We start from the raw sequence: 21,666 nt of genomic DNA on the forward strand, positions 1-21,666 counted from the left end.
TTACGAAGTAGAAGAAATGTGAACTAGCTTACCAAATGACTTAAAGAGAAGAGCTGATGCTCCATTTAAGCATCAGAGCTCTGTTTCTCATGTGGTGTGCCATCTTTGTATGTAGCGGCATAATTGCACTAGATACAGAGTGACTGATGATTGAGATTTTTATTCCATATTCTCTGTGTGATTAGAATTTGTCACTGTCCTGTGCGGCAGGTCAGCTACTTTGCTTTGTTGCTGAATAATTTGTTCCTAAAAAATGATTTAGCACAAACACAAGGAACATCCTTTGGGTATGCTGGGATCCTGCCATTACATTAAAAAAAACAAAATTCATTTTGGTAATTTAAATAATTTGAAATTGACATAAGTAGTCAAAAACAAATAGTAAGCAAATAAAAATAAAATGCTTGTTCAAAACATTATTATATTACTTAAAATGGCCTTGAGAGAAAGGACTGTACCCTCACGTCTTATTTTCTGGTTCAACTTTTTCAAGCACTCAGCACATATGTATGAAAGTCCATTTCCGCCTCTCTTATGAAAAAATAAATGTGTACCTCATAATTATAACTTAGCTATCTCATATTTATGAGATCTCATTATTATGAGATAGCAAAGTCATAACTATGAGGCAGCAAGTCACAATTTTGAGATAGTATCTCTTTATCGTGAGAACGTAATTATGACATACCATCTCAACAATCTTTGCTTGTATCATCCAATTATTAGAAATTATCTAATTTCTACTGTTCATTAATTATCTACATGCCCTAGAATTAATTTGTCCCAAATGTATTTCTGCTTCCTATCTAAATGTCGCGATGTAATTCACATTTAAATCTGTCACGTCTTAAAGTTACTAAATTGTAAACAGTATTTTATAGAATAAGCAGACTCCATTGCTCTGTTATCATGAAGTGCAACAGTATAAACAGCCCATTTCCTGGAGGCGGATGGGTTTTGTTGCATTCCTGCGGAGGATTTGACCTCTGAACTTAGCTTGTCCTGCAATAGTACGGCTGCTAACACTGTAACTCTGCCTCGACAGGAAGATGTGTTTGTAGTGTTGGTTTAAACTCGGCAGCAGACACACCAGCAACCACCGCACAATAGCGTTGCCTCGCGTCGAAAAGAGCATATTCTTCGATTATACTTAGCCGCTGCCGAACAGTTCAGCCGCGATTTCTTTTAGGTTGCTTAGTAGCCACCCAGCAGAGTCGAGCGCTAAAGAAATGAAGGACAAGCAAAAGAGAAAGAAGGAGCGGACCTGGGCTGAAGCAGCTCGAATGGTAAGAAATAAGACTTCATTTGCATGTAAACCGTGGATGTTTTAGAAGAGAAACGATCTTAATCCAGACACGTTGCTGCCTGTGGATATTCCACTCACGACCACAACCTAGCTTCTGGTGTTTAGTTAGCCAACTATTAGCAGCTAGCAGCTTAATCATATTAATGCGAGAATTAATCTAGCCAACAAATACTTTGTGTTTAGCATGAACGCTACTCCACTTTTACGATTGTTGTTTGCGTGAAACGTGTCTTGTGTAATGTATTAAAATGCGACGTAGTGAAACCCCTAAAGCTTGGTAACAAAATAGCCGCTTCTTACTCAGGTCTTTGTTTGCTAGGCAGCTAGTTAGCTAGCTGGTTAGCTAGTAGCTCGACGCTTTTGAGCATCTGAACAGCCTCAGTGCGCAAATATAGCACAAACTGGCACACAAGGCGACTCAAATACCAAAGTAATTTGTATGTAACACATATTTAGGGGTGGATGTGAAGCAAAACAATTTTTTGGGAATAACATTTTGAAGGCAAAGCTATTTTACCATCATCAAGGTTAACGTCTTCAAGTGTCTTGAGAATTTACTCTTGCTGGTAATAATGCACCACAGCTGGATTCAATGTAACCTTCGTGTAAAGCAACACCCAATTAAAAAACAGCAAAGCAGTTTGCAGGAGGTGCATCAATGGTTGTAATTGAAGTTTTTCAGTTGCCAGAGACATAAGTACAAACACAGTAGATTTGTGGTCAGGTTAAGGCCTGTCTTAGTTTAGTCTATCTGCAAAATTAATATTGCTATTGGCTGGGTTTTATTTAAAGTAACAGACACCACACATGCTCCTGTAGACATTGTTTTCTAAATAGTGACATGTTTTCAAATACATAGATAAATACAAGTCTTCACTTTATGGTCTTCAAATTATTCTTTGATTACAAATAGGGGTGCAGTTTTCTGGCCTATTGCCAATGACCGATCTTTAAAAAGTCCAACATGTTGATTATGATTTTGGCTGTTGCCAATTTGTTTTATCTGAAACGTCCTAAATGGTAGCAACCAATTTGCTAACAGTGGGGTGACTACTGCTAACTGCAAAATGTGCAGACATGACCTGGTGGTGATCAAATTGATCAAAATTTGATTGATCAATCAATCAATCAAATTTTATTTGTATAGCACATTTCAGCAGCAAGGCATTTCAAAGTGCTTTACATCATATCAAACACAGAAACACAAATCAACATAGAATCAACAATCAAAAAACGACATTAAGTCAAGTTCCATCAATAAATTTGTAATTGATTACGTTTCATATACAATCCTAAACAGGTGGGTTTTTAGTGGAGTTTGCATCCATAAAAGGTTTACCTGTTACACTCCTACTGTGTTATATGGAACAAAATACCTATTGCTATTTTTATTCCCACTCACAATCACACAGTTTAAAACGATGTAAACAGCATTTTAATGGGCTTCTGTCACAAGGCTCCGTACACCTTTTTCACTGAATTTCGAGCAGGGACTCCGCCGTCCCTCACGGATTTTTGTGCAATTCTATGGTACCTGTTAGTGTCTAGAATTTATAGCGTTTGTGTTACGCACAGTGACCCTCAGTCACTTGCTGTTTTTCTTGCGGCACTAGGCTCCGTACACTTCTCACGGAATTTCGCTCTGGGACTCCGACGTCCCTCACGGATTTTTGTGCAATTTCAACATGGAATCAACAATCAAAACATGACATTAAGTCAGGTTCCATCATTAAATTTGTAATTGATTACGTTTCAAATACAATCCTAAACAGGTGGGTTTTTAGTAGAGATTTAAAGGAAGTCAGTGTTTCAGCTGTTTTACAGTTTTCTGGAAGTTTGTTCCAAATTTGTGGTGCATAGATGCTGAAAGCTGCTTCTCCTCGTTCAACCCTTATGGATCGGGCACATTGCCACCGATACCCGATCTAAAAGGTTTTTGTGCAGATATTGATATCATATTGGTACATCTCTAACCCCAAGCCAAGCGCAGCCCCTCACCTGGCAACCCAAGTGGCGCTCCACCCACATCATTACAAGAGATGCAGTCTGTTCTGCCGTGGATTTATGCTGCACAATGGCTGACGAAATAGGAAAATGTTTTGTTTTCACCTGCAATATAGAGCATTTGTCTATGCATTTTTTCCCACTCACAGAGAATAGAGATGCGTGGCTTCATTTTATTTTGCTTGTAATGTTCCTGCGATATTACCATAGAAAGTTGTAGTTTGCGCAGTTCGGTTTAGGAAGGAGTTCTTTGGAAACTACATGGCAGGATTTGCCAAAATACTTGGACTGAAGGAAATTTCTGTCCCTACTGTCCATAGCAAGTCTCCAAATTATGGTGTTGTAAGCACATAATAATATCTTGTGTTGTGTTTTGTATTGTTGTTCGGCATGTGCAGCACAAGTGATGCTGCTCTCGCCCAGTTCAATGCATCAACTTTAAACCTAGCTTAGTCTGTCTTTTCTGTCACTTTCAGAGGGCAGCGTAAAGTGAAGAGGAAAGCTTGGCTATCCCAATAACAGCTTATTGACTCTTTGTATATCAAATTATCTGTTTAATTAAGGTGCATTATTAAAAAATTAAATCCTCCAGAATTAATCTGGGATTTAAAATAAACATACAGTGAAAAAATGCATCCCATAAGTACAAAATAAGACCCAAGATAGATTCAAAGTACATCCATTTGTATCACTAATGTATAACTTGTCGTTGTGTTCTCCGTTAGCGAGGCGTGCAGTTCTGGTCAGATGGAGAGGTGCTACTCCCTCTCGCATGCAGTGGTCGGTTATATGACCTTATGTCATGCTTGAAACTGGAGATAATACACTGGGGAAGATCCTGTGGTTCTTGTTACACGGCTCCCAAGGAAGAGCTGGCTTTTTCGGCTCCGAAACATCTCAATTTATTATCTGCAGACCCATATTTTAGCTTGACTTGGCTAGATATGTTTTTTGTTTTTTTTCTCCGAAGAGTTTTTGCGGCGCTAGTGGCTCGTATTTTTTTTGCAACAGTAGGCAGACAGGAAAGAGGGCGAGGAGAGGGGGGAGGACATGCGGCAAAGGTCGCCGGGACCGGGAGTCGAACCCGCGACGTCCGCGTTGAGGACTAAGGGATGTCCGCGTCGAGGACTAAGGCCTCCAGACGTGGGGCGTGCTAACCCCCTGCGCCACCACAGCACGCCCCACTAGATATGTCTTGCATGATAAATCAATTTGCATTTTGTGTGCCCTATATAAGAAGCCTTATACTTGCTTAATTTTATATGTTTGTTCTGTCAGAAAAGCAGGATTTAAAAAAAAAAATTTAAATCAAACTTTACATTTTTATCACAAAAGCGAAAGAAAAAAAACACTGGAAGCAAGTCTAATGAACAGACCCATAATTCACAATTATTATATAATTAAACTGCAACCAGATGCTGCACTCTTCTCCTCACCACTGTTGTCTGGTCCACTTTCTGTTCTCGCATTATGGTATGGTCCCATATCCTCACACGTAATTGGCCACAAGGCCACCTTGCTAATCAAAACAAAGCTCTGCCCTGAGCCGAGTCACAGAGCGAGAGCTGAGCAGCAAAGGGGGAAAAAATGCGGAGCAGTCTATCTCGAAATCCCGAGTCGAAATATTCCTGACCGACCTGTTACTACTGTGTAATGCGTGTGCATCCTGAAGTACTAACTGGTTCATTTTAAAGTGTTCATCATTATGTCAGTACTTCTCTGGATGGACATGTTGATCTATTTGCTATACTGAACAATAAAGAGATAGAAGGATTTGTCTGCTCATCAAAACACCTGCTTCTGACCTATGCTTAAGGTTCATTTTGTATGTATTTTTGTTTATCTATATGTGAAATCAGGGATCCTCGATGCCAATGCCTGATGTCCTGTGATTTTAGCTGTGTTCTTGCTCCAACACAGCTGATTCAAATGGCTTAATTAGCCCCTCAGCATGTTATCAAGTTCTACGGAAACCTGCCGACTACCCATTTGTTTGAGTCAAATGTCCTAAAACATGGAAGCCTCTAATACATGCAAGTGACTGGCCCTTAGGGATGATTTTGGACAGCCTTGTGTTACATCATTCAATGAGGTCTGATAGAAATGTCTTTCGGAGTCCTGCTCTGGCCTGTACACAGTTTAGATTTTTTTTATGTGAAGCTTTAATTCTCCAAGTTCTGTTAGCTGAGTTTGTGTTCTTCAAAAAATGTATCTTCCAGGTCCTGGAGAACTTCTCTGACGCACCCATGACTCCCAAACAAATCCTCCATGTCATCCAGACCAAGGGGCTGAAGGAAATGAGGTCAGACACAAACGCACAGGGTCTCAGTTTTGCTGGATGGAATAACTTCAGACTTTACTAAGTGCTTTCAGACTTCAATTGTCTAGTCTCCTTTAAGTGAGCAGGTGTCAAATCAAGGCTCTTGGTTGTCTTGGAAGGTAAACATTGTGCACTTAGCTTATAGTGGCAAAGCAAATATAGGTCACTGCTTCACTAATTGCAAGTCATTTCTAAGACATAATTGCCATGGTGGATCTTTAAACCACATATTCATCTATGTGAATATATAATAAAGTCATCTAATTGAACAATTGCGCGACCTCAAATATCATGCTCAAACATGATATTTCAGATTTATTTGACTTAGGACAGGAATTTTGTAATACCAGCTGTTCAGTTTTTTTGCAACACATGCATAGGTGAAATTTTTGTGTTGTTAATAACTGACTTTCTTTCTGTCTCCATGAACTTCTTCGATTGCTGCCAACTATAAACAGAAGGTACGTTCATAGTTTTCAAGTAAATGTTGAAATTGGAGCAGTTTTTTTCCCCTCTTGCTACATATAACATTTTCTTTTTCCCTTCTGTTATTCTACCCACCCAAGAATTTATTTAAAGTGCAACTTGTTGACCAAGTATAAAAGCCACATTTAGGTGGCATTTTAACAACATAAGAGTTTTACTTTTTGGTTCATACACCATTCTAAAACTCAAGTATTTCTTTATATAAAAGTTTCTCTTGCAGAACACAATCATGTTTAGTCCAAGACAACATGACTAAGTTAGAAGTGCTAATATTTCAGCTACAAACATCGTTTTTGTGTCAGAATTTTGGAGGAAAAAAAATAAATAAATAAACTGGGACAGACCAAATGCACATTTGGTAAAAACTATAAGGACTAGAGGTCTTATTTAGAAAGCTTACGTACGCACAAAACGGGGCCTGAAACTTGCAAATGCCACTTTCCATGCAAAAATTCTGATTTATTAAACAGTAACAAAGTGTTATGTCCCACCACTGCTGCTCTTGAATAGCTTTCCTATTTGTAATAAGTTTCTTTAGGACATCAGTCATGTAAACTAGTGTGATTTCTATCACTAAATACATACTAAATGGAGAAAATAGTAAAACTATCAACGCTGAATGTTGTCTTGATAAATGACGAATGATGCGATAAATGCCCACCTCCAATTTAAAGCTGTTGCACAGTTGTTCACCCTCAAAAAGAGGATTCTTTTGGCACTAAAGCCAAATCAAAATACATTATGTGTTCATCCAAAAAGTGTATATTGCACTATGTCATTTATTACCCAAAACCAAACAAGATTTATCAAGCAAAATGTGGAATAGTTTTAAATGAGCTTTTTACATTTCAAAAGGACTTGATATATTATGATAAGACAATGGTGGAAACATAAACGTACTCTACCATCTCTGTGGAAAGTCTAAAAGTTGATTTGTGTGTGTGGCTGCAGTGGCACCGCTCCTCTGGCCTGCCTGGTCACCATGCTGCACTCTCAAGTGAGGGGAGACCGGGTCAAGAACAGCATTTTCTTCAAGCTTCCTGGACGAATGAGCTTGTTCACTCTCAAGGTACTTTATTCTGAAATTGTTTTACCTGCTTAAGTTAAAATAACATGGAATTACAACTATTTTCATATGAAGCAACTCTAACAACCTAACATAGAAGTAATGCATTGGTTTACCGTCTGCCGCGGGTAGCTAGTTTTAGCTTACAATCTTGATCACAAATCGCCAGTTTAACCGCTAGCATGTGACCAGCAGCTAAAGCTCTTTTACTTGTCCCAAAAGCCCTTTTAAAGTTAAGTTTTGTATCGCTTGTTTTTGCTACAGCACTACCTCACTTTTGTGCCATTTGTTTTCTGTAGAAAAATGCCCTCCAGTGGACAAAACCAACTTCAGAGTCGGAGGTTCCACCAGAGCCGGTGGGAAATGTTGCGCATCCAACTTCAAGCTGCAGTACCTCAGTGGCGGGATCTGCTGTTGCCCTTGTTGACTCCAGTGAAACCATTGAACAGGAGAGCTGTGACTCCTCAGAAGCGATTGTAGCAGCCATCATGGACAATGATGGTAACTCAATAATACACACATCATTAATTCATGTTCTTGTATTGAATCTTCAAAAGTCTTAAACTTTTTCATACACCTTAAAACATATGCAGAGCATCTATATTTTCCATAATTGATCTTCAGTTTAATTTACTTAGTTTTGAAGTGAGGATATTTTAACTTATCAGAACTAGTTCAATGGAAAGATTTCATAACAGGTAGTCAAATGTATTGCTAAAAACTGCCTTTTTTTTTTTTTAGCAATAACTCTGCTAAAACATATTTGTGGGATGCAATTCTGTGTTGTCTAATAACATATTAGTGCTCAGTAAATATTACCTATAAGTTCAATAAGTAAAAACTACCTATTCATTAGTGACAGGCCATAGTACCTCAGCCCTTCAGTGGGGATTTACCGATTTAATATACCATCATAACATTGTAATTATCCAAACCACCAACCAATGCTACACAAAAACGTCAATACAATGAGGCCTAGGATTACAGAGGTCCTGTTCAGCCCTGGTATTAACATCAATATTAAGTGACTGGATTTCAATGCAAAGTTTCCCCCAGGAATCTTGCTAAATCCGGTGATCGGGGTGCCAGGGCGGTCCACCACCAGCCTGCTGTGTTTTTGTATAAAAATTTTTTAAGTTGACAGGAAATGTAAAAATGTTGGTGGGTAATTATATGTTACTGGAAGACATTGCCAACGATGCTTAAACACACAACTATGGTCTTAAAAATGACAAAAAAACAAAACCTATTAAAATAAATATAAATTTAAATCCCAATTAAGTAATCAGCCAGTGGATCTTAAAACACTATGCAATGTTTAGAGGCGACATTACAGGCTCAGTTCATTTGTGCCTAGCGCAGTGAACTAAGCAGCTGCTTCAGGCCCCACAGACCTTCAGGAATTTTAACTGATCTAGAATTTGAACATTGTTTATTACGAATGACAATGGCGTTAAATTTGATGAGGAGATGAATAACAAGATTTTAATGATGGCACACAATTTAAATGTAAGATTTTAAGAAGATGGCAAGTTTGCTTCGTAAAAGTGCACAGAACAGTCTTTATAGTTAGACTGTTTTGTGATTATAGCTACAATCTGATGCTGCGAGTTTAATCTTTGTGTTTGAACTCTGTTGGTTCACAAATGCATCTCAGAAAATTACAAATATCAGACTATACAATTGCGAAACATCATGGTGGAATAACCCTAACCCTCCCGCACACAAAGTCCCACCTTCATGATGCTAAATGTGTCAAAAAATACCAGTATTCATCACATTCACATGCTCATCACCTATGACATTACCTTAGCCCCGGCCCCTTCAAAACAGGAAGTGACGATATTTGCTCCTGTACGTCTTCCTTTTAATCTGATTTATACAGATGTAAGTGTGTTTTTGTAGACACAAAATGGTGATAGTTCATGATTCTCTCAACACTGACTGGTAGACTGACCGTGTGGGCATGGCAGAATGGCAAATTCCAGTTCTTTGCCATTTACACATGTCTAGCTCTAAATCACACATATATGCACCAAACTGGATATAAATGACCTTTGTTAACCTCTGAAAACGCTAATATGATTACAGTCTACTGCGCCGTCCAGATTATTCCACCAGCAATATCTCCCTGCATTTCTGTGCCCTCAAGTCAGCGCCATCGCTAAGCATCGTATCAAACACTTTACATTTGTTTTAAATTGGTAGCATGCTGTGTATGTTTGAGGATGTTGGACGTATTTTATCTTTTTGTTATTGTTAAAGTTCAGGGGCCTCATGCATAAAAGAGTGTGCAGTTTTCACACTAAAATTTGGCGTTCGGAAAAGTGCGGCGCACAAAAAATTTGGATGTATAAAGCCGTGCACACGCATGTGGCTGCACACCTTTCCTTTATACATCCACATTTGCGGGAAATGGAGCGCAGCTGCTGGTCTGCCCTGTTGCCTCCTTAAATACATGCAGTATGTAAATTAGTACAAATACCCGGAAGTCTGCCACCACGTGAAGCAATAACCATGGCAACGTTCTTGTTTGTAGCAGTATAAGTATTTATAATAGTAATTATATATATTATTTAAAAGGTGCTTTCAGGGAACATAAGGTAACCTCACATTATTATTTATAATAATAGTAATTATATATATTATTTAAAAGGTGCTTTCAGGGAACGTAAGGTAACCTTTCTTTAAAATACATTTTAAAGAAAGAAAAAAATCCAAATAACAAAAAGAAAATAAAGAGATCCTGCAAATGCCTGTTTGAACAGTAGAGCGTTCAGCCGGGATTTAAAGACAGAGTCATTTGAGTTGGTAAAATGGACGTTTATTATAAGTAGTGGTATCATGTGCATAAGTTGTACCTTTAAAGAGTAGAGATGCTTTCTGTCCAGAAAGGCGCATTCACAAAGCTGGCGGCTCCACTGAAGGATGACTGCAGCTGGACCGGTACCGGTACCGCACGGCTCCTTCTATAAGTTCTGCTCAGAGCTCCAGGATAATCAGTCTGGATTAATCTAAACACTAATGATCATCATCAACATTTCCCAGCAGATCAATATGATCAATCTCTCCCTCTGAATCCTTCCATTGGCGATGTTCTCCATCAGAGCCAAAGCGCTCCACAGTTAGCGGCTCACCTTTTTGCAGCTACTTAAATACGTGTGATTGCATACACACCTCCATCACCTTAAAAATGATCAAACCTGTTTGGAGTTAATTTGCTGATCCAACCATTTTATATATTTTTTTGTGAGAATGAAATTACCCCATAAATGCATTTTGCACAGAACACTGCGTTTCATCTTTATGAGACAAAAATTGAGGAAATATATTTTTTTACATTCTAGTGAGGTTTTCGCATCCTTTTATTTTTGCTTTCTTTATTTTGTGTGTGTTGTGTGTATTTATCTGAGGATAAATGCGGTTTAGTTTTATTGTTGAAACAATAAGATATTCAAACCATGAAAAAACCCCTAAAACATCGGGTTCGATGCTTCTTGGTCTAGATAGCAGCGAATGTAGTCGGATTTTAGTGTATTTAGGTGAGTTTTGACGCTTTGTAGTTTGATGTTGTCCACAGAAAAAGTTTGCGTGTCTGCTGCGCATTTTCACGCCAGCGAAAAAGTGTGCGTATATTTACGCACACTTTGACACAAAGTAAATTTTTATACATGCCAACTTGTGCGTAAAATATGGCGCCGCACATTTTTGGCCGCACAGATGCTTTATACTTGAGGCCCCGGGACATTTTGCAACTGGCCATAGTAACGTCTTTTTTTTGGTGAAATGTAACCATGTCTCGGATATTTTCTAAAGCAAAATGCAGAACATGTGCAATACGTCATCACGTAATGGAACCGATGAGTGGGATTGTTAAGCAAGCAGGTTAACTATTCCCAGGAACTGAACAACTGGGTTCTCTTCAAGAACCGTTTCTTGATTCCCATCCCTAAATCGACCCTTTCTCATATCTATTGAGGAAAAAATATTTTTGCAATATACAGTACAGACCAAAAGTTTGGCACACAGGTGTGTCCAAACTTTTGGTCTGTACTGTATATTGCCAATGTTTTGTAACCTAGCTCTAGCCATAGCATACTGTCTGTTAAGAATAAAGTAACACTTTTTTATATTACAGCCAACATTGACAGTCTTTCCAAATCCCACAAACTCACAAGTATGAATATTCCAATGGTTGCAGTCAACACTGTCCAAATAATATCACTTGTGAGTCAAACTTGGGGAAGTGGAACAGACCCACCCACTGGTATGTTTGTTCCTTTTAAACCGCTAACTTCACCAGAATTGGCACAGGTTTGGTGCCGTCACTTGGCCATTTTCTTTGTTGTTTAGAAACTATCATAAATATTGTGTCAAATAATACTTGCTTAATTTAATATTATTTTTCCTGGGTTATAGCATCAGTGGATGAGAATTCATCCAGTGCCTCCTGCTCCACAGAGCTGCAGACTCCCACCACCCACCCTCAGACACGTCTGAGCAGGGCAACAGGACAGCAGGGACGCACGGATCCTCAGCAAAGCCAACACGCTCAGACTAGACTGAGTCGTTCAAGACAGGTGAGCACTCTGCACAAAGACATCAAATGTGATTTAGTTTCAGACTACACTCTCCTAAAGACTACTTATGGTTTTTTTGACTTCTCAGCCCGTAAAATGTTTGTGACCTGTTACAGTAACATGACATTTTGTTGGAATGGCTTTCCATGCAACACAGATATATTCTGCCTGTTTGTGGTCCCGTCCCTTTACTTTGGTGTTGCTGTATGTAGATCATGAGGATCTGTGTTTAAGTGAAGTATCTTCAAGGTAGGATGTTGCATCCAAGGATTGCTCCATAGCACAACAGCCCTTATTCTCAGTGGCACCATAACCTTTGCTGTAATATTTGGAATGAACTTTGTAATTGAACATTTTCTTAGTTGAGGGAACTTATAGCATTACTAGCTTAGTGGGGTTGAGGTTTAAGTTGTCGTTTTACTTTCACATCCAAATCATAGTTTCTGCAGCTTGGAGCTGGAAAATCTGCAAACACACGTTTTTGGTTAAAATGCTCACTTGCCTAATGTGTGTGCACAAAGGATAGAAGTTCTGACATCTTCTGTTTTTCCCTACTTTCTACAGTCAGGAAGACAAAGGAAGAAGGCCGTCATGATGCCCCGTGTTGTCCTCACTCCACTTAAAGTCAACGGAGAACATGTGTCTACAGGTAAACATGTGAAAAGCATAAACTGTGTAATGAAATTCTGTTTTGGCTTGCTGCTTTTCACATACTAAATTAAACATTACTTGAAAACTGTATTTTGAAATATAGAGAATGTATTACAGATTGCCCGAGTCAGAATACGGGGCCGAATAGGACATATTTCTCAAATTATCATTATTATTATCAAATTATCAAAAAATATTGTCACGGTTGTGGTCAATGACTTTGCTCTTCTGTAACTTGTGCTGTGTTTTATTTATTTTTTTACTGAAAATATTTTAGCAATAGAAAAAATTGCGACAAAGCAAAATCCAACTCATCCAATCCATTTAAAAATCTGATGCATATTTAAAAAAAAAAAAAAAATTCATTCATCTAGTGTATTGCTGATTAAATACTTTGAAATTAAATAAAAACAACAGTAGTTGTTGACATTTGTGCTGCAGACTGCAGTCCTACTATTCACGACAGAAAGCCGTTCAAAAGAATCGAGTGGCGGGCCAAGAAGGACTGAGGGTTTTCATTGGATTAACCCAATGTCCTTCAAGAAAATCAACCAATGGGCCATTGCAGTCGGTAAAAATTATTGTTGTTGCACTTTTTTGGCTAAAGTGTGCGTCAACCCACTCGGCATTGTCCAGTACACCAGATTCCCATCTGGTGTACTGGACAAGTCTATCTCTGGACAGGAGTACAAACTAAACAGTTTTTTGTTTTTTTTTCTGTTCGAGTTGCAAACCCTCCAAGATGGCTGGTGTTGTTCAACATCACACACCACTTCACACATTTATCCACATTTCGCCAGTGGCACCCAAAGTGGAAATTTGCTAAAAGATTCAAACCATTTTGAGTAAGACGGTCGCATAACAAAATGTGGAAAAAGTGATGTGCTGTGAATACTTCCTGTGTGGACTTTACAGAGAATTTGTGCTGATTCTATTTAACTGGACCAGTTTGTCTTGTAAAGTATAAGGATGTCATTTGTTTGCATTTGGACTCTGCTGAATGTCTTCCAAGTTGAACTCAGTCGTTTTTTTAAATTTTTTTTTGTCTTAGGTCCCATGAAAAAGAGTCGTGGAGGTGTAGACATAGACTTTGAAACGCCTGGTTCCATCCTGGTCAACACCAACATTAGAGCCCTCATCAATGTGCGGACCTTTTCAGCTTTTCCCTCGCATTCACAGCAGCAGCTACTGCAGCTGTTGCCTGAGGTGGATCGACAAGTAGGTTACTGTGTTTTTGTTCGTTTAGTGTGGAGTTTTCTCTGACAAAAAGAAGATCTCTCTCTGTCCTTTTTCCATGATTTAGTAAAAAGGTGAAAATTACAGCAAGGTATGAGGACCAAAATGAAGACTACTTCACACCCAGCATCTTCCAGTCACAGGAGGCTTTATGTATTCACAAGCTAGATACTGGTCTCATTGATGGGCCGTAACTGGGTTACGGTTAGACACCACTGGTAAATGAGGAGACTACTTACTAGCATTGGCATTGGAGAAGCTACTGATATGCCTAGGATGGTCACTCATTGGATCACCTACTCCCTCTGCTGTGTGAATTCTACATGTGTTAAGACCTGACCTCACTGAGCCATCAGAAAAGACAGGGAGACATGGACTTCAAAAATAACCAAACTATTGAGGAAAAAAAAAAAAAAACAAACAAACAAAGGAAATGGGCAGGCACCTGGCATAACTGTACAGGGTTTCCCCCAGTGTATTATAAGCTTGGTGGCTCCCCCTCCCACCACCCCCGCGATGCTAAGTGTTGTTCCATTGAGGAACCTTCGGCATTCACGCTCGCCTCGTACTCAGCATCACATTGGTTTTATTTTATTATTATTTTCCTGGTTACATTTTGCATCAAACCATATCAAATGTTTTGTCCACTTAGTCAGCCGGAGATCAGAAAATCTTGACCCGTAAAGCTCAGGCAACCAAAACAGCTTCTGTGGTCCTTATCAAAAACTGAACAGACACCAAATGGAAGAGCTACTAAAGCCACATGAATTAAATTTCCAGTTTGTTCCTCTGTATCCAACAGAGATGTGCAGGGGATGTAGCTCGTCATACAGGGCCGGGGCCTTGAGCAGAATTTGATTTAGGGGCCCCTTTTCCTGCTAAGGACATCAGCACCACTAACAGTATTTCAACATGGATTAAGTAAATTTTGGGAGAAGGGAGTAGTTTAATTTTCCAACCTAGAGCTCAATCTCAAAGATTAAACTCATGGCATCAGATTGTAGCTATGGTAACAAAACAATCTGTGAAGATTGTTCCTTGAACTTTTACAAAGTAAATTTGCCAGCTCCTTAAAATCTTAAATTTAAGGATAAAACAATTTAAAATCTTTTAATTTGTCTATGCTGAAACCATAAAATCAAATTTAGCAGTATTGATAATCTCAATAAACAAATGTTACATTTGTATATCTGTGGTCTGTGTTAAAATATTAGTATTTATGAGGCATGAATACACATTGTTTAACTTCAACTTGCACACCGTCACAGCACAACTATTTTAGACCTTATACCAATGCAATATACAGTATTTTATTTACTGAGGCAAGAAAGATTTTGAATTAAAAACTTGACGATTTTCAATTCTTTTAGATAAATTAAGTAAATTGACATGCAGCAAATACATTCTTAGTATTCCATTTTACTGTTATTTCATTTTAAGCATTCTGTAAGTGTCTTGGTCAGACAAAAAAGTGAGAATTGATTGACTTTTCTTTCTCTCTTTCTGCTTTTAGATTGGGCCTGACGGTATGACCCGCCTAAGTACTTCAGCTCTTAACAATGAGTTCTTCACCCATGCCTCTCAGAGTTGGAAAGAAAGGCTTGCTGAAGGTAACTTAATTACTTACAAACAATTCAGGCTCCGCTAGTGACATTTTATGACACCCGAATTTACAGTTGATGTTAAAGGCAGACACAAATTTTAAAAAGATGTTTATCAATTCCAGCTTTACGCCCTGTAAAGCTTCAATTGAGTCACTGGGAAGCGACATTGAGGTCAATAGAAGTTTGAAAAGTAGGAAATGATCATTATGGTGGCTCCGACTGACCTGTTTTTGTCAAGAATGACATACTGTTTTGAGACTTGTAGCGTACAGTATTGCATTAATCTTCCTATTGGAAATTAGGAATTTTTAAAAGTGCACGAAAGAAAGACAGCACTAAAGAGCCAAATATCTAGTTAAAATATCTAGTGGTTCAGTTGCTAATTTTAGGATCACAATTCGATTCAGAAGCATCAGATGACATTTGTTAATTGGAACTATATAAATAAACTGAATTGAATTTTTCTTTTTGTTTGAAATGCTTGAAACACTTTCATTCTTTCAAAGTAATTTTTGATTTAACAATAAAAGGCAGGTAGGGCAAGACTTTGCAAGAAAATATGCCCAATTTCCATTAGAGTTTCAATACGTTTAAACACCTTTAAATGTGTTTGATTTTTAAAAAAAACATTTTTTAGGTGAATTCACCCATGAAATGCAAGTCCGTTTCCGACAGGAAAAGGAGAAAGAGAAAAAAGTAGAGGCTTGGAAAGAGAAATTTTTTGAAGAATACCATGGGCAAAAGTAAGATCATATTCATTTTATTGAAATACGGATTTGTGTTTTGCATAAGTTTACAATTTAATTTGTGTTTATCGTACTTGTATAGCATACAGAAGTGATGCATGTTTTTAACATCACTGACATTTGCTCATATATTGGTCATATAAATCCACAATTTGCTAAAACTCACCTTGTCCACCTTTAGGTCTGGCTTAACACGAGACGAGTCTCTAAAGCTCATGAGTGAAGCTAGTGAAGTTGCAGGAACTGTGCTGGAAAGCGATGCTGACGTCGTCTCAGCTGGTGTCCCGAAAAGACGCAGTGTGGGTCGGCGAAGGCGAGACGGCAGGATGAGGAGACGCACACGGGCTGACTTGCGTCGTAGGGCCCGCCGGACCCTTTGCAAGACAGGTCCAGCTCTGCAATCAAAAGACACTAGTGATGACACTGCTGCTGTTTTGGACATAGCAGCAGTGTCCATTGACTCTCCTATATCAAACAACACAGTTGTTCAAGGAGAGGTAGTTCTCCATGTTGACTGTGGTGTGGAGCTCCCACTTGAGAGTACTGTGACAGAACCTAAGGCCTCTCCCGCTCCAGAGCCAATGACATTGGCAGTTCCTACTCCTCTTCCAAGTCCTAGTCCTAGCACAGCATCCACCAGTGCAAACGAAGAGACTGAAATTACTCCCTCTTCGCTCCCCGAGGAAGCTGCACCTGTTCTAGCTTCCACCACCTCGCCATCTTCCTCATCCAGTTCTTCCTCTTCACCTGCCTCCTCACCTTCCTCATCACCCTCTTCTTCTGAACAACAGGGAGCTTTTACCACAGGTCTGGATTCTTCATCCTCTTCAGGATCTTCCAGTGCCACTGTTCCTGCTGATCCCTTGGATGATACAGCCTCTGTGGTCACCTCTGTCACAGGAGGGACCGTCACTAGCAGCCGTGAGAGCAGTCCGTCAGCTAGTCCAGCTACCACCCCCATGCTCATTACTCAACTTAAGGAACAGAAGAGAAGGCAAGATGAGGTTGAGGCTTTCTGCAGCTTTCCCGAAAAAAGGGCACGTCTTAATGACCGTCGGTCCTTTCGTACCACAATTGACAGTGTCTGTTCAGAGAAGCCACTGCCGACAACCGAAGAACCCAAGGTGCCACCTATCCGGGTAAGACTTGGTTGCAAAGCTAAGAAATATTTTATGTACAAAAGTATAAAATCCTTAAAATTCTCTAGGGAAATACTGATTTGCTGTTTTGTCTGTTGTACTAGATTCAACTGTCCAGAATCAAACCTCCCTGGGTCAAAGGGCACCCCACCTACCAGATCTGCCCCAGAATTGTGCCCCAGACCGAATGCTCGCGGAGGTCGGGCACGGGTGGCGCGCGGACCCTTGCCGACATCAAGGCCCGCGCTCAGCAAGCCCGTGCCCAACGCGAGGCTGCTGTTGCGGCCTCTAGCGAGGGGCCAGGGGCGGCCAGTGTCCGGCTGTGGTCTTCTACTGGGTTATCGGATAGCAGCAGCGAACGAAGAACAAGAGAGCATCCAGGACCAATCGAGCCCGGAGGAGGAGGAGGAGGAGGAGGAGGAGGAGGAAGAGGAGATGGTGAGATTGAAGAGCAGGAATTTTCTTCAGAACCTAATTCGTCTGGAACACAACTACAGCTTCTCGATGTAGAAGCTACATCCCACTCATCTCCTTCATTGTCAAATACATCAGCTTCCATGTCACCACAAGTTGCAAGTCCTCATCAACACAGACCAGGCATGGCAGCAAAGGTTCAAGTGGATATAGGGGAAACGTCAGCCAAACCCCTGAGATCCTGTAATGAGTTAACAGATGGGGATTTTACAGTTCCCCCAGAGCCTGACTCCAAGTCAGTGTCCTCAGCCACCAAAACAGCCAGAAACAGCCCAATACCTGAGTCTACTGCTCCCTTTTCAGAAGTGGCAGATCCAGGTTGTGTAAAACTTACCTTAACCCAAACTTCAATTCCAGATTCCTTTCCCAGGTTTGGGGCTCATGGTGTGGACGTTATTCAAACACTGGGGACCAAAGGACAAGAAAAGGGAAAGGAGGTTGGACTGGGTGGTGTTATCCATCACAGTTCACATCATTTGGACCCACGGGAAGAATTTTCTCATTTAGCCACATGGCCAAAAACAGTATCTTCTCCAAAACGTGCAGAGATCGTTGATGTTTTCAGACAGAAGGATGACGAAGAGGGCGTGCACAGTGATTCAACAGAAACTGCTTCAGACTGTGAAAATGAGACTCAGGAGGATGAGCAGCAGTACTCTGACCCCAACTGGAGCTCCCAGCTGAGCACCCAACGAAATGGCCAGTTGGTAATCTGTAGCCTTTCTTCTCAAAAGCAGCAGCCAGTGATTCAGGGCTACTTGTCTAGCCACAAAGGTCAGACTGTCATCCAGCCTTGCTTCCCCAAAGGTCTGCCTCAACTGCATGACAATCAGCCTCATTCCCAAGACCACCACTCTTTTAGTACTTGTTCACAAGGAAAAAAAGAAAACATTGCTTTAAAAGTGGAAATTGGAGAAGACTGTCAGAGCGCTAAAGAAACCTATACTGAAGGGGAATGTTGTGGATCTTTAAAGTCTCCTGTCACTCAGCCAAATGGCTTGGTGGCCTCCAAAAAACTGACAAGTTCGGCCAGGCCTGTGTCCTCCGTAGAAGCCAACAACCCTTTGGTCACACAGTTACTACAAGGCAGTCTGCCTCTTGAAAAGGTTTTACCATCACATTCTGCAAATAGGCTTGCTTTTAGCATGTTACCTGGTCAACCAGCAAGACCACCAGAACCAAGGAACCTTGAAGCTGGCCATAGGTCTGCATTTTCTGTCCAGTGTCCTACTCCAGATTTAACTCATAACCTTCTGAAGTCACCCACAGACAGTCCAGTCTCATGTCTTACAGGTGCCCAAGATGCACCTCAGTACCAGCCCCAGCTAGTTGTTGGGGCTGTCCCCGTCATTACCTCTCTGCCCATTTCTTCAGTTTCTTTGTCATCCAAAGGCAAGTCAGAAGGTGTCTCTCTGGTTGCTCTAGAATCTAGAGTTATTAAAGAGTATTGTGGTCATCAACGTTCACAGAGGGACACTCCAGACAGGGTCCAACAATCTGATCAAATCATGTCCAACAACCCCTCTACACCTGTGGAAACCTATCATGCTGAAGCAATGGCCAGTACTAAGTTTAACATTCAGCTTTCACAGTCTCAGCATCCCCACTCTCATCAGAGAAAGCTGTCTCCTGCACCTGGTGTGAAAAATGAAATTAGTCCACGGCCTTCTTGCCAGGCCATCGCCAAGTCTTTATCTACCGTACCTGGTGTGACTAAAAAGGAGCCAGGGAACTCCGCTGATGGATATTTAACCGGAGGAGCAATGGAGGGACTTCTCAACATGGAGATGACATTGACAAGGATATCAAAGAAAGAGCACAGCAAAACCCCCTGTTCATCCAGTTCCGCTTCCCCTCTTTCTCCTTTACCTTCGTCTTCATCATCCTCCCTTCCCTTCCAAATATACGGAAAGTTGCCTAAACAAGGTGGAAGTGGTGGAGTAGTAAGCTACACAGCTAATGTGTCAATGATGGATAACGGTGGTTTCTCCCGCGGTATGGCTGATGGCGTACTCCAGCTGCGTCCCCGCTTGGCCTCCAGCCACGCTACACTCAGTATTCAAGCTTTTACAGACACTACAGCTGAAGAAGTAGCACTTAAGTGCTCATGTCGCCTCAAAGCCATGATCATGTGCCAAGGCTGTGGTGCTTTTTGCCATGATGATTGCATTGGACCTTCCAAACTCTGTGTTTCGTGCTTGGTGGTCAGATAGTGCGTTCTAGTCTCTGTGCACTGTGGAATTGCAGTCTGTAAAATACCAGCAGCATTATTGGGCAGCTTTGGAGTGTACAGAAGCCTAATGAGGCTAGAGAACACAGGGCAATCCAGACTGGCAAAACATGTCTTGTAAAAAAAAAAGTTTCTTTTGTTGTTGCAGATTTTGTGATGGTTTTTTTTTTCTTCTTCTTCTAGGTGTATTGATTTATGTTATTGTTGTTGTGAATCTGGGGCATGCCTAACTGTGTAAATCTCGCCATTTACCTCATTGTCTTGCTCCATTTTGCATCATTTGGAGGTCACTGTTTTTTTTAATGTCTTATTTGCTCCGCAAATAGGAACTGACTGTATGTCCAAAGAAATATTTTTTTATCCATTAAAACAAGTAAATAAAATGTCACCTTATTTGACTCATGCTATAATTATCTGCAACTAGGCTCAGATTTAAATACAGTCGACATATGAAGGAATCATTATTGTTATTGTTATTGGGAAGTGTTATGTTTTCCAGCCACATTGTATTATTTTATAGCGCTAAAGTGACTTGTTACTTTCTGTGTACAGTATATCAAATATGACTTCAAAGACATTTGGCTTTGCAATTTAACACCTTTAAATTAGGCCTCTGTCTCTTTAAGAAAGTCCTGCTCTTTCCAGCGCTTTGGCTTCAGAAAGTTACCACAACTGCCAAGGTGGCGCTCGGTTTCACCAGGCGTTTTGCACACCTGTATGGCTGCCACAGGAGATTAAGGGATTTCTCAAACATGTATGGAAGAGTCAAAGCATCAAAAACACGTATGTTTTCTATAACATGGAATAAAAACCAATCTCATCAGTTTGATCTCTCCGGATTCAATCCAGCGCAGTGAAAATGTGCGTTAACGTAAATGTAAAGCCGTTAACGAAACACACGAGCTGATTTGAGAAGTAGCCCAGTAAAGCTCAAAAAAAGTCTATTATACATTTTAATACCCCTTTAGAAAATCTGAAAAAAAATCTTCAGCCCTATTCAGGGCTAAAGATATAACTTTGGCTATCAATAATATTTCTAAGATATATTAAAAAATGTACTGGTTGCTTATGGATCTCGTATAGTTCTTGTGAGAAATGGTACAGATTACATTCCAGGTAGAAGTTTTCGTAAGTTTAGTCATCCAGAATAAACTGAAAATTACTCAATTATTGATTTCAAACTTTAAGGACACATTTATGTCATGTGAATTTTGTAGGTCAGATTTTATATATATATATTTTTTTTTTTTTCTTAAATTATGTCATTAATGAGGATTTAACCTTCGATTTGGACTAAAACTTGGCAAACTCTTCAGATGAGTCAACACAGCTGATTTTAGAAGAATTTTACATTAGAAGGGATGAAATATCGGCCTCATCTGAACATTTGGGTCGCAAATAGAAATCTTAAATACAAGTTTATTTACCTCAAAACTTTGGTGTGTGTCTATTGATATGTGCATGTTGTAATGATTGTAGCATTAAGAAAGGTAACAAACCGAAACTTAATCTGAATGGGAATGCAAAGATGTAAATATTTCCGTACTCTGACCCAGACAGAATAAATCAGAATACTGAAATATTCTGCCCTGTGATCTGTGGAGTTTATCCAAAATGCAATGGCAAGAAGATGCAATAAAATATTAAACATTTAGTAAAATTTGATCAGAATGAACTTCTGTCATTGTACAGAAGCTCAACAAAATTTCATTTCAGTGCAGCCTGTTCCCTGATTGAATTGTTTGCCCGTTTAGGAGTACAACTCTCTGACCGCGAAGGTTTACATCGGGTCCAGACTGTGACCCGATGTTTTGGAACGCACAC

General features: G+C 39.9%; 2 protein-coding genes across 3 annotated transcripts in view; both read left to right on the top strand.

Annotated features, from left to right (window-relative positions):
• Positions 1-21,666, top strand: part of LOC116721371 (tumor necrosis factor receptor superfamily member 14-like) — a 1,133,408-nt gene that overhangs the window by 185,381 nt on the left and 926,361 nt on the right. The gene's annotated exons all lie outside the window — the stretch shown is intronic.
• On the top strand, positions 973-20,665 carry asxl1 (ASXL transcriptional regulator 1). Of its 2 annotated transcripts, none has more exons than XM_032564330.1 (12): positions 973-1,286; positions 5,530-5,612; positions 6,089-6,091; positions 7,068-7,185; positions 7,482-7,683; positions 11,602-11,762; positions 12,327-12,411; positions 13,465-13,631; positions 15,163-15,259; positions 15,891-15,996; positions 16,181-17,138; positions 17,243-20,665. In XM_032564330.1, the coding sequence occupies exons 1-12, from the start codon at positions 1,230-1,232 to the stop codon at positions 19,823-19,825; spliced, it is 4,620 nt and encodes a 1,539-aa protein (XP_032420221.1). In that variant the 5' UTR covers positions 973-1,229; the 3' UTR covers positions 19,826-20,665. The 2 variants fall into 2 exon arrangements, with proteins under 2 accessions (XP_032420221.1, XP_032420230.1); XM_032564339.1 differs by having other exon boundaries at positions 11,644-11,762.

The sequence above is a fragment of the Xiphophorus hellerii genome, chromosome 1, assembly GCF_003331165.1.
Source record: "Xiphophorus hellerii strain 12219 chromosome 1, Xiphophorus_hellerii-4.1, whole genome shotgun sequence".
Classification (NCBI taxonomy): Eukaryota; Metazoa; Chordata; class Actinopteri; order Cyprinodontiformes; family Poeciliidae; genus Xiphophorus; species Xiphophorus hellerii.

What these genes read in the sequence shown, in the direction of transcription:
- asxl1 (XM_032564330.1), top strand. Translation starts at nt 1,230, where the DNA reads ATGAAGGACAAGCAAAAGAGAAAGAAGGAGCGGACCTGGGCTGAAGCA. An exon ending in GGGCTGAAGCAGCTCGAATG is followed by an intron (nt 1,287 to 5,529) that starts GTAAGAAATAAG and finishes TGTATCTTCCAG; the next exon opens with GTCCTGGAGAACTTCTCTGA. An exon ending in GAAAGAAAGGCTTGCTGAAG is followed by an intron (nt 15,260 to 15,890) that starts GTAACTTAATTA and finishes AACATTTTTTAG; the next exon opens with GTGAATTCACCCATGAAATG.